The sequence below is a fragment of the Apteryx mantelli genome, chromosome 2 (genome assembly GCF_036417845.1).
Source record: "Apteryx mantelli isolate bAptMan1 chromosome 2, bAptMan1.hap1, whole genome shotgun sequence".
NCBI classification, from domain to species: Eukaryota; Metazoa; Chordata; class Aves; order Apterygiformes; family Apterygidae; genus Apteryx; species Apteryx mantelli.
This window is the reverse complement of record NC_089979.1, coordinates 129,740,544-129,752,811: the sequence shown is the minus strand read 5'-3', so window position 1 is coordinate 129,752,811 and position 12,268 is coordinate 129,740,544. Positions and strand designations below refer to the sequence as shown.

The window sequence follows — 12,268 nt, the reverse complement described above, 5'->3', positions numbered from 1 at the left end:
CTATCGATATGATTTGCAAACACTAGCAGTTATCAGGATAATAGAGTAAACGTTTTAAGACATGAAATGCGTTCATGCTACTTCAGCTGGTTTTACCGTTGGAGTTAGGTTGTTCTTTTGTCTTGCTCAGCTCAGGTGAACTTTAAGAACTGAGAGCGAGCGCGCTCGTGTGCGCCCACCTGTGTGTGTGCTGGGGTTCTCTGCGGCAGAAGCGTCTGCCTCCGCAGCACAGCTCTCGCGGGAGGCTCCCTTGTGGCCAAATGGGGAGTAGCTGAACCTTGAAGGACCTAAGGGGGCATAAGGCAGCACCACAAAAAACATATCCAAAAAGAAAAGGAAAAAGGTTTTGTATACATTTGAGAAACCAGTCAAATTATTAACAAGCTCTTCTGTAAGAAGTTCTACAAAAATCCTTAGGCTAGACTTTATTTGCAAAAGCATATCCTGTTATGTCCCTGCTCATCAGAGTCAGTCTTTAACTGAGTTAAATTGTCTGCCCTAAGAGAAACTAGGGCAATACAGGCTACCCTTCTTCTCTGCGCTTTCTAGTAGGTAGCGTAGTAGCGATCTCTCTCCCTCTCTCCCTCTCTCTCCAGACTAGGAAACTCATACAATATAATCATAATTTTTCTGGTCTCCTCTTTTCTTCAAGTGACACAGAACTAGATGAGCCATAGAGCATCCTGAGAACCTTAGTTTTATTATATTCTGGTGTTGCAGCTCTTTCTTATGCCTTGCCTTTAACATGTTTGCGAAAGTCTTGATGTACATGCTGTGAGGTGGACCAAGATGAGAGACTTTGTTTTCCTTCATGATGTAAAGTTTTGTTGTCAAGTCTTGTAGGGTCTGATTTCAACAGAACAGTTTCAACTGCATTAATTTTAAATTAATTAATTTTGTTTTAAAAGTAAGTCTTTCTGTTCTTTCCTCCTGTTTTTAATCACTTCCCTGGTTTTGGTGGTTATTTTGAGCCAACTCTGATACTAACCTGATCACATGGCAAATTGTTTCAGCTCACTAAAATGGCAGAAAACTAATCCAGCAAAAAAAGGAATTTTTTTTTCTTTTCCTGGATTAGTGAGTTGAATTAATTCCCTGATCGGACAGGTGCTCATGCTGGCATAAAGACCTGGGTAGGGCGAGAAGGAAGATGAAGCTGGGACAGGATGAGAGAGAGAGAGATGGGAGAGAAAATGAGCTGGGGTTTGAAGAGGCAGTTGAGGGGGCTATAAACGTCCCCTCCCACTGGTGATGAGCTGTTGGCTTAGCTGTATCATGAACCATATGGTTAACTGATTTGAAGTAATATAGATCATTTTTACTGGCTAAGGACTGAACCAAGACTTGCCCCTGTTTACTTATCTCTTTAATAATAGAATTCCTATTGTAATAGATGACAAAAAATAATAAATTGTTACTTGTGCAGCTAATCTTCATATTTTTCTTTCCTTTCCCCCTCATTGTTATGTACAACATTGGAAAAATATGGTTCTCTTAAGACTCCTGCAAACAGCAGATATGCCATGAGTACAAGTTTGGAAAAATATTTAAACGCTGAGCTCAAATGTAGTGATTCACAAACAGCTGGAGGTCCTGTATTTTCAAGGTCCAAAGTTGATGTTTTGTCTCCCTGAAAATGCTGTTATTTCTGTTGAACACTCTTTACTTTTGTCTTAAATACAACTGGTTAATGCTGTGTGCCATTAAAAGGTAGCTACAGTTCAATTCAGAAACAATAGTACATGATATGATTTAATATATGCCGCTTATGAAGTGTTTGAGATTCTGTCAGCTGTACTGCTAACTACTGGGAAAGTTTAATCTCTTTTAGATTTTCACATGCTTTGTAAGCTTCAGACAGTTGTGTTCCCAGGAAGAGTTATAAAGTACATGCTTTTTAGTGAATTTGGGTCACTGTTAGTATGAATCTCCTAGTAGTCACAACGTAAAAGGCCCTGGCTAGAAGAAATTTAGAAATTTGGACATGCTGCTGTACAGGAGAGAGGCTGAGTGGGGACTGTCAGATTCGCCTGCTCTGTGAGTTCTTGAGTCTAGAAAAATTGTGCTGAGAGAGGGTAGATGAAGGACGTTGGCCTACTGGATGTTAAAAGCATGGCTCCTAATGGTGAAATGCCTTTCCCTTTCCCACAGCTGAGTCTATGGCTCTCTCTTTTCTTAAGGCAAAATGGAATGAGAAAACCAGAGTCTTTCTGAGGATGCAGCTTGAAAATAATACTAAATATGCAGTAGTCTTACAGACTTAAGGGAAGATCTCCTGAGCCTGATCAAAGATTCTGGTCTCAGCTGAGTTAGGGTTTAGAGTATAGCTTTCCATCTTTATCTAATTTATCTTAGCCTTTATTTTTACTTTAAGAAATTTCTAAATTTATTGGTGTGAACCAGAACTTAAAAACACAAGTTGTATGATCAAATATAAAAAAGACTATCAAAAGACTTAGCACATGTTTATTAAAATTGCATTTTTGTAAATTTCATATACAGAACATATAAAACACATACACATGTGTATACATGCACATATCTGTACATGGAAGTTATATTTAGTTACATATATGTTGGTAAATGCCAAAAAGGTTTTAATTAGTGCCTCAAAATAGATGTGTTGTTTCAGCAAAACTGAGCAAATATGTCCTTTACACTGTAGAACTCATGATGACTCAACTTTTAGTGTGTACCAGCATGCAAACAACATATTTGGAAGGTGTGCTGCTTTCATATTTTTAAATTAAAATATAGTTTAAAAGAATGAATTGACTTGTTTTTGTATGCTTTTTTGATATACTGTTAAAATTAACTTACCACTTCATTTAGTCCCATTCCATTAATATGTATGGCAGAATATGTGTGATGCTAAGCTTCATCATTTTCTAACAGAATTTCCTGTGTTTTTAGTTATATAATCAGCAATAAAAGGAAGGACTGATTGTATGTACTTTTCATTGTGAAAAGATAGAATGCCATGCTAACCTCATTGCCATCATCAGAGCCAGAATGTCAAACCAATAATGAACAACACTGTAATTTGGAACCAAAACAGTTTAACTGTAATTTTAAATTAAAATCTCTTTTTTTTCTGCATCCTCTTTATGTAGATATTTGTAGATATAGTTGGTACTTCAGATAGTAGATGAGATATTTTCAGGGGAATGTTATTGGCCTACTATGTCATGTGAGTGTTAATGTGAGGTAAAAATATTTAATAGTCCCATAGACTTGAACAAGATAAACTTACCTTTGCATAAGTACTTCTAATAAGTATTTCACATCTGGAGTGAGAAAATACAGATCTCTCTCTCCCTTTAACTGTATGTAACTTCAGTAAATTTTGAAATGAGTGTTAAATATTGTGTAACAAAGATATAAAGTTGCCAATTTTAATTATCTGCTGTTTTGCTTTCTTTTTTTCTACTGACTCTCTTGCACAAAGTCTGCCTTAGTTTCTTTTATAATGCTCAATATTATGTTCTGAAATGAGTTGGCAACTGTACCTACTGATGAATTTGATTTTTTTGTTTGAAAAAATAAGTGGTCCTACTTATTATTGCTACATCACTTTTTATCACTACATCACAATTTTTTTCAAAGAAAAGCCTAGATATTTTTGCTGTGGAGATATGTATAAATATAAGGATAATATGGTGCTGAGTTTTATTTGTAACTGATTCACTTATGTATGTCTGTATTTGTATCTCTGAAACCTTATTTAAAAATTACTGATATAATAGTATTTTTATTAGAATGAATTTAGAAATTAAATGTCTTCAGATATTGCATTAAATATTTGTGGGTTTGCCTTTCAATAGATCTAACTGTATGTAGACATACGAAGATGCAAGCTTAAATATAAAGAAAATGTATAAAATTTGGAGTTTTTTGTTTTGCAGGGTTCTGAAGAAAAATGCTTTATAATCTTAATTAAATAAATGAAGCTTCTAATTTTTTTAAACTAACCACTTCCTGAAATAGGCTTATGTTATACATCATGTTGGTAACCAGGTGATTTTGTAATTGCTGCTGAATTGCATTTGAGGAAGACAGGCAGTTTTCATGCTAAAATGGTCCACTTAAGCGTCACATAAGCTGTAAATGTAAGTCATCAATGAGTAGCATAAAGTGTCAGAAGTGTAGCTGACTGTATGTTCATCATGAAGATCATTAGATTCTCTGTTCCTATAATAAAGTAATGAATTGTATTGAAACTGTTGGGTACAGATGTACATTAGGTTATTTCTACAACCTAACTTTTATGTTAGATGACATTAAATAATACTGTGATTTTAGAAAATTAATTAACTGTTATTTTTACTTAATTTTTATTATTTTTATTATTTTTTTAAATTAACAATTAATGATTAATTAGCTACGGCCAGTTTTCTCACATAGTCACCAGTAATTCTTCAGAGTATTGCCGTATCACCGAGGCTTAGATCACAAACAATTCACTTCATTCAGAATTTACATGCAAAAAATTAGATTCATGTAAAAGCTCTCGACACACTTTAAATGAGTGCAGTCTTGTAACTGCTTATATGTATGGGCATCACCATCTCCGTGAGGCTGCATGGCGCAGCAGCTCTCGGGTTTGTGAGCCCACTGGGATTCCTTACCTCGGTGTTCCTGCAACTGCGGTTCCTGAAGACACTGTCCCGTCAGCATGCTCTCAGTACTCTTACCACGCATGGGCAAAGCAAAGCACAGCCACTTTCAGTCAAAAAGCCTGCAGTGGGGTGCTGGGAGTAGGAGGGTAGTTCTTGTGCTCAAATTTTTATGTAGTTGCCTGAGCAACTCGCCTCCTGAGCAGGTGACTGAGTTCTAGTCCTTCTGCCTGAGGGTCTTCAAAGTCACAGCTCTTCCTGTACTGGGCAGATATTCTCAAGAGCTGCCTTCCATGCTTTCTGTTGGACCTTTGATATACAGCCACGAGTAGAAGTTTTGTATGATTAGACAGAGCAGAAGCAAGAAACAACGTGATCTGTCACCTAGGGAGGTAGGCATTCCCTTGAGACGAAATTCAATGTTGTGGTCCCTGCTCAGTGGACTGCTTGTACATTCTGCATTAGGAGTCACCAGATTAAATTTTTGTAGACTATTGACATCAGGGACTTTCACTTCCAGGATGAGTGCCCTAAAGATGTGTCATTCTGCCACTTCCTCTTGCTACTATTGTCTTTCCTTTGTAAAGGAAAGTCCTCTGTCCCCAAAGGAGTACCTTAGTGGGCTAATTGCAGAAAGAGGCATTAATCTTCAAATCCCATTTACCATAGCTTCCACATCAAAGCTGTAGGTAGCTGCTTTAGTCCTGGAGAGAGACAGGGTAGCAGGCACCCTTGTCAGAAGTTAGCCCTGCCTGATGTAAGGATCATTCTGCACAGTGTAATGCTTATTTTGAGTCCTGGTTGTTGTCTCCTAACTTCCCACTTGCATGTGGATGGTAGCCCCTGTCTTGGGTTTGTAAATTCTATTCCAAAGTGTTTTAAATTCTGTTATATTGAGCAATACCTAAACTTTTTCGTTAAAAAAGGGAATGAATACTTTTCAAAGTACTGCTTTCCCCACAATATCTTTTGGGGCATTATTCATTCAGCCATTTACAATTAGTAAATGACCTGTTGCCTGTGAGATCACTCTTCATCTTTCTGTTTAGCAGATGTTTACAAACCCTGTGCTAGTCACTGTTTCCTCTATCTTCCTGTTCTATTACATTATGTAATCTCTTTCTGCGCCGCTGTCCCAGCAGTATCTGTGGTTATTAGAACTTCTCTTTAATTAATTTTATCACAAAATTGCATATATTAAAAGCTTTCATCCAGTTGCCATTCAGGAAAGATGTACATCTCTCAGCTTCTGACTCCAGACTCTTCCTTGTCTCCAGAATTCTTTTTTGTATAATAGTGCTGTCTTAGTCATATAATCACTTCTTTGTTCCTGCCTTGAAAGGAATTTAAAAAAAAAAAAAAAGTTGCCATGGAGAGACCCTTGTGTACTCTTTTGTGCTTGCCTTTTTTTTCGGTTGTCTCTAAGTGCAATAGATGTCAGCTGGGATTTCTTCTGCTTTTTAAACTACTAGATATTTGAGTTGGATGAACTCCTGGATGAACTAAGCTCTGTGCATTGTCATTCATAACAGATACCAGCAAATATTTCGCAACATTTTTACCCATTGGTTGGTCTGTTTCTCAGAACTCTTTGCAGGTGACACTGGATGTGGCCGGCATGGTTTTAAGGACTGTGTTGATGAGGTAGTCCTTCTGATTTCAGTGTTAAAGCCTTCTGAAGGATATGCAGTCTTTAGTTAAAGTCCTGCTTTGTGGTGACGCTACCTTTTATAATCTAAACATTTATGTGGTCTTCATTGTGTGAGAGATCCTGGAAGGACTCTGAAAGTTGTTTCATCTCAAAAATTGTAGTTTTTACAAGGGACAGCATTATGCTTCCACACTGTAGAGCCAGTCTCACTTCAAGCATCTTGAACAACACAGAGAGCACTGTAAGTCTCATCCTGAATGCGCAGAAGTCACTCCTGTGTTCTTTCAGATACACAGAGTTCTCTGGTCTGTCAGCCTTTTTGACTTAGGGTGGACTTAAGGCCATGAGAGACCTGATCCAGTTCATGAATGCCACCCCACTTTCAGGATGAAGTAGTCTAGGTCATATAGCAGTATATATCTTCCTCCACCTCCATGCCCGACTATATTTTTGAGGCTTACAAGCCTGGCTTTATATAGTCTATGCACACCCTAACCAATTATATTTTCAGCTTATGAGTGAGAATTTCTTTTCTGGTCAGACAGTCACTTATTTGGGGGATGATTCCAGCCAGTGTCTTTGGGAAAACATCCTTTCAGTTTTTATTTACACAGATTCTGCATTCTGTTCTGACAGACGTGTCACTTGGGATGGGGACTCGCAGAAGCAGTCTGGTAGCTCAGGATCATTGATCTCTGGAGAAGCAAAAGCTTATGATCAGTCTCCTGAAACTCAGAGCTGTGATAAGATCTGTAGAGTATTTTGTCTTCAGGGTCATCACATTCAGATAGTAATGTCAGCACTGCCAGCAGGCTTTACATGAAAAAGCAAATAGTTGAGAAATCCGCGCGCCCTGCAGAGATCTAGAAAACTGTTGAACTGGCTTTGAATTCATCTGGCAGGCAAGCAAAATAGTCTGGCAGATGGTAGATTGCATTATTCCTCTAATCCACAAGTGCAAACTCCAATTTAGTCGTTAGGAAGCTATGTTTGGAAATGGGGTTGTCTTGGGATGGACCTATATGCATCAGATGGCATCAAGAAGTGGCAGATTTTTTTTTCTCCCTTGCCATTTGGTGTCTTCAATCAGATATGGTCCTGATCAGAGAGAAAAGCATAGACCTTCCTTCTATTTTGAAAATACTGATCATGGTCAGGCAAGGTATTGCTCCCCTGGCCTTGACAGTTCTGGTACTGGGAGGTTCTCCGTCATCTATCTCTCACTGAAGATTTCAAGGACCATATTCCTCTCCTAGACTGGTGAGTGAGAAATCTGGAGCATTAAGCTGTTTCAGTTTCAGCACACTTTATTCAAAGGCCTAAAGTACTGGATGGGAACTTCATTGCTCATTTCTGTGGGGCTGTATTTTGCCACTCTTGCAAGTTAAGAGATGTAGACAGGTAAGCAGACAAGAAACCAGGTTTAAAATAAAACAAAAAATCTTTGTAAATAAAAATCACATTTTTAAATGATTTTTTGCAATTAACAAAATTTGTGCTGTTGTCTAAAAGCAATCCTCACACCCAGACGACATGCAACTAGTTTCCAAGAGACAACTCCATGAAATACCCATTGCAGTTGTTTGATCTGGAGCTAGAAACAAAACAGCCCTCTATGGAATTTTTTATTCTTCAGACCTTGCCAAAAGCATATTCTGCTGTTGTGAAAGGTGCAGGAATCATATGGTTGATAATTTTCCCCAAAATGGAACTGCAGACATTACACCTACTGATTCTACTGATGATTCTTTTCAGTGAAATCTTTTCTTAATAGGATGCTTACATTATAAAAACAGAATTTTGTGGTTTTAATTCAGAGGAATTAAAGGTATGCCCTGGTATTGTTTAAATACCTGTTCAACATTTCAGTAGTCAAGTTTTCTTTCCTCCCTTTCCCACCATTTCCCACCATGTAAGTAATGATGATTTTCATTGGAACATACTTTCAATGGAAAACTGTTAGAGTCATTTTGTACAAATCTGGAAAAAACAGTTTTTTGAACGCTTCAGGAATATAAGGTGAAGAACATTTCTAAAAAGGATATTGAATATAAAAAGGTTATCTCATGAGAAGCATTCTTTTGAACTAGGAGTCAGCTGAAGTTTCTTCTCAAGACACATGACCCTTTAAGAAAATCAAATGTAATTTTTTTAATCTCAAAAATGCAGATAATGAAAATGAACATAACTTTCTTAAATTCAGTTGTTTCTCATGAAATTGGTTATACTTTAATGATCTGTTATTGACTCATTTTCATTTGTTTGAATTAATACAAACGGCAAATGGAGCTAGCTAAATGACATTATTGTCTTTTTTTAACGTACGTTTTTTGTTTAATGGCTTATATATCCAGTTTTCTACCAAATTACTTTTGTTTTCCTTCCTGACCAAGCCTTGCATTTTTCCATTTGAGTTCCTTCTAATGATATGCAGCTTTTCTGAAACCAGTTAAACTGTAATCCTCTCAATCTGTTCCCTCTCAACACACTGTCATGTTTCCTGAAATTCAGAATATAGAGTGAATTATCTGCTCCAGTCCATTCAGTTGTGTTTCAGTGTATCTTGGTAAGACTAGCATGGAAATTTTTTTAGTGTGTGGGTGGGGTGAATGTAGTGATGCTCTGAACAGTATTTGGGAAGGGGGTGGATGGGTGCAGTAGAGAAGGGAGCTATGCATAATAAGTGCTATTATGTCTGTATGCTTGGATTTGGACCTATGGATTTTATGCAGTTAATTGTGTATTGATGTTTCTCTGGTATTCCTAAGGACCCTGTCAGCATGGTCTTGAAGTGTTGTATTCTGTACCAACAAAGTTCAGCAGATAACTGTATGACTGTAGGCAGACTCGGAGGAAAGCTTATTTCCTATTATCTTGGCTGTAGAACCCACTACCTCTGTAGGTAGGTTATTACTAATAAAATAAAATGCATTTATACAACATTATTATTTCATTAGCAGTTCAAACTTGCTTTGTTTTATTTTATGTTCATACAAAATGTTAAAAAAAAATCTGAAACATTACTTATGTGGGAAAGAACGGTTATTAAACCATTATTAGTAGGTCAGTATTTCCATTTGTGATGTCAGAACTTCAGTCTTATTTGTCATCATGCATACGTTAGGCTCTTTTGAACTCCTTTTTTGAACTTTCAGCCATAAGTTGAAACTTATTTCAATGTCGAACAAAATCATACTGACACTTCTTTTCTTTTTTGTCCCCCTTACTTACCAGGATGGTACGAAACAAAAGCGAGAACGGAAAAAGACTGTGTCGTTTAGCAGTATGCCAACTGAGAAAAAGATCAGCAGTGCAAGTGACTGTATAAATGCGATGGTTGAAGGCTCTGAGCTCAAAAAGATTCGATCCAACTCTAGGGTGTATCACCGATATTTTCTTTTAGATGCAGATATGCAGTCTCTGCGTTGGGAACCTTCAAAAAAGGATTCTGAAAAAGCAAAGATTGACATTAAATCAATCAAAGAAGTAAGAACAGGAAAAAATACAGATATTTTTCGCAGCAATGGAATATATGACCAGATATCAGAAGACTGTGCATTTTCAATTATTTATGGAGACAACTATGAGTCACTAGATCTTGTTGCTAACTCAGCAGACATTGCAAATATTTGGGTTACTGGCTTAAGATACCTGATTTCTTATGGAAAACATACTCTAGATATGATAGAAAGTAGTCAAGATAATATGCGGACTTCATGGGTTTCACAAATGTTCAGTGAATCAGATGTAGATAATTTGGGACATATACCCCTGTGTAATGCTGTACAGTTTATAAAAGACTTAAATCCTGGTTTAAAAACAAATAAAATTGAACTGAAATTCAAGGAGTTACATAGATCCAAGGAAAAAACTGGTACAGAAGTAACAAAGGAAGAGTTTATTGAAGTTTTTCACGAGCTTTGTACCCGACCTGAAATCTACTTCCTGTTGGTTCAGTTTTCAAGCAATAAAGAATTCCTAGATACCAAGGGCCTTATGATGTTTTTAGAAGCAGAACAGGGTATGGCACATGTCACAGAAGAAATAAGCCTTGAAATTATTCAGAAATACGAACCAGCCAAAGATGGCCAGGAGAAGGGCTGGCTTTCTATAGATGGGTTTACTAATTACCTTACTTCACCAGACTGCCACATATTTGATCCAGAACACAAAAAAGTTTGTCAGGATATGAAACAACCTTTATCTCATTATTTTATAAATTCATCTCATAATACATACTTGATAGAAGATCAATTTCGAGGGCCATCTGACATCACAGGTTATATTCGTGCCCTTAAAATGGGTTGTCGAAGTGTTGAACTGGATGTATGGGATGGTCCAGACAATGAGCCTGTGATTTACACAGGACATACAATGACATCACAGATTGTCTTCCGCAGTGTGATTGACATTATTAACAAGTATGCATTTTTCGCTTCAGAATACCCTCTTATTTTGTGTTTAGAAAATCACTGTTCTATTAAGCAGCAGAAAGTGATGGTTCAACACATGAAGAAAATTTTGGGGGATAAACTACATACACAGTCTCCAAACATAGAAGAGTCTTATCTTCCATCGCCTGAATCACTTAAAGGGAAAATACTAATTAAAGCAAAGAAGCTTTCTTCTAATTGTTCTGGGCTAGAGGGAGATGTTACAGATGAAGACGAAGGAGCAGAAATGTCACAGAGAGTGGGGAAAGAGGGTGTAGAACAACAAAATGCTATGACAGGGAAACGATTTCAGCTCTGCAAAGAACTGTCTGAGTTGGTAAGCATATGTAAATCAGTTCAGTTCAAAGAGTTTCAAGTTTCATTTCAACTCCAGAAGTACTGGGAAGTATGCTCATTTAATGAAGTGCTTGCTAGTAAATACGCCAATGAAAACCCAGGAGACTTTGTAAATTATAATAAACGTTTTCTTGCCAGAGTTTTTCCCAGCCCTATGAGGATTGACTCTAGTAATATGAATCCCCAGGATTTTTGGAAGTGTGGCTGTCAGATAGTAGCAATGAACTTTCAAACACCTGGCTTAATGATGGATCTTAACATTGGTTGGTTTCGACAAAATGGAAACTGTGGCTATGTCCTTCGTCCTGCTATCATGAGAGAAGAAGTATCCTTCTTTAGTGCAAATACAAAAGACACTGTGCCTGGAGTTTCGCCTCAGCTGCTTCATATTAAAATTATTAGTGGGCAGAACTTCCCTAAACCCAAAGGATCAGGTGCCAAAGGTGATGTTGTGGATCCCTATGTCTATGTAGAAATACATGGAATCCCTGCTGACTGTGCAGAACAAAGGACAAAAACTATGCATCAGAATGGAGATAATCCAATTTTTGATGAAAGTTTTGAATTTCAAATAAATCTACCAGAACTAGCTATGGTGCGTTTTGTAGTACTGGATGATGATTATATTGGGGATGAGTTTATTGGGCAATACACTATTCCCTTTGAATGTCTACAGACTGGTTATCGACATGTTCCTCTGCAGTCTTTAACTGGAGAAATTTTAGCACATGCTTCCCTATTTGTGCATGTGGCCATTACTAATCGAAGGGGTGGTGGGAAACCTCATAAACGGGGCCTCTCTGTGAGGAAGGGCAAGAAATCAAGGGAATATGCCTCTATGAGAACATTATGGATTAAAACGATAGATGAAGTATTCAAGAATGCTCTCCAACCTATACGGGATGCCACAGATTTGAGAGAAAATATGCAGGTACAGTTTTTATGATAAATTTATCAATCCTTGTATGTATTTTTGTATTTTGGTGCACATATAATATATGTTGTTTAGAGTCTTACTGCCTTTATAAGTTATGTTAATCGATTGTAATGCTAAACAGCTTTAAGAACTGATTGTAGTAGAGCAATCTTTTAGGTGATACCATCTATTGAGGTAACTTTTGGTGCATATACATGGTTTGTTGGATGTGAACTGGGAATATGACTGTAGTGCTAGAAGTCAAGCCTGTTGAATATGTCTGTGAAGGAATGTC

General features: G+C 37.2%; 1 protein-coding gene across 1 annotated transcript in view; it reads left to right on the top strand.

Annotated features, from left to right (window-relative positions):
• PLCL2 (phospholipase C like 2) overlaps positions 1 to 12,268 on the top strand; it is a 115,052-nt gene that overhangs the window by 54,489 nt on the left and 48,295 nt on the right. Inside the window, exon 3 of the mRNA XM_067291523.1 lies at positions 9,502 to 11,988. Coding sequence (XP_067147624.1) covers positions 9,502 to 11,988 — 2,487 coding nt within the window. The remainder of the gene's footprint in view (positions 1 to 9,501; positions 11,989 to 12,268) is intronic.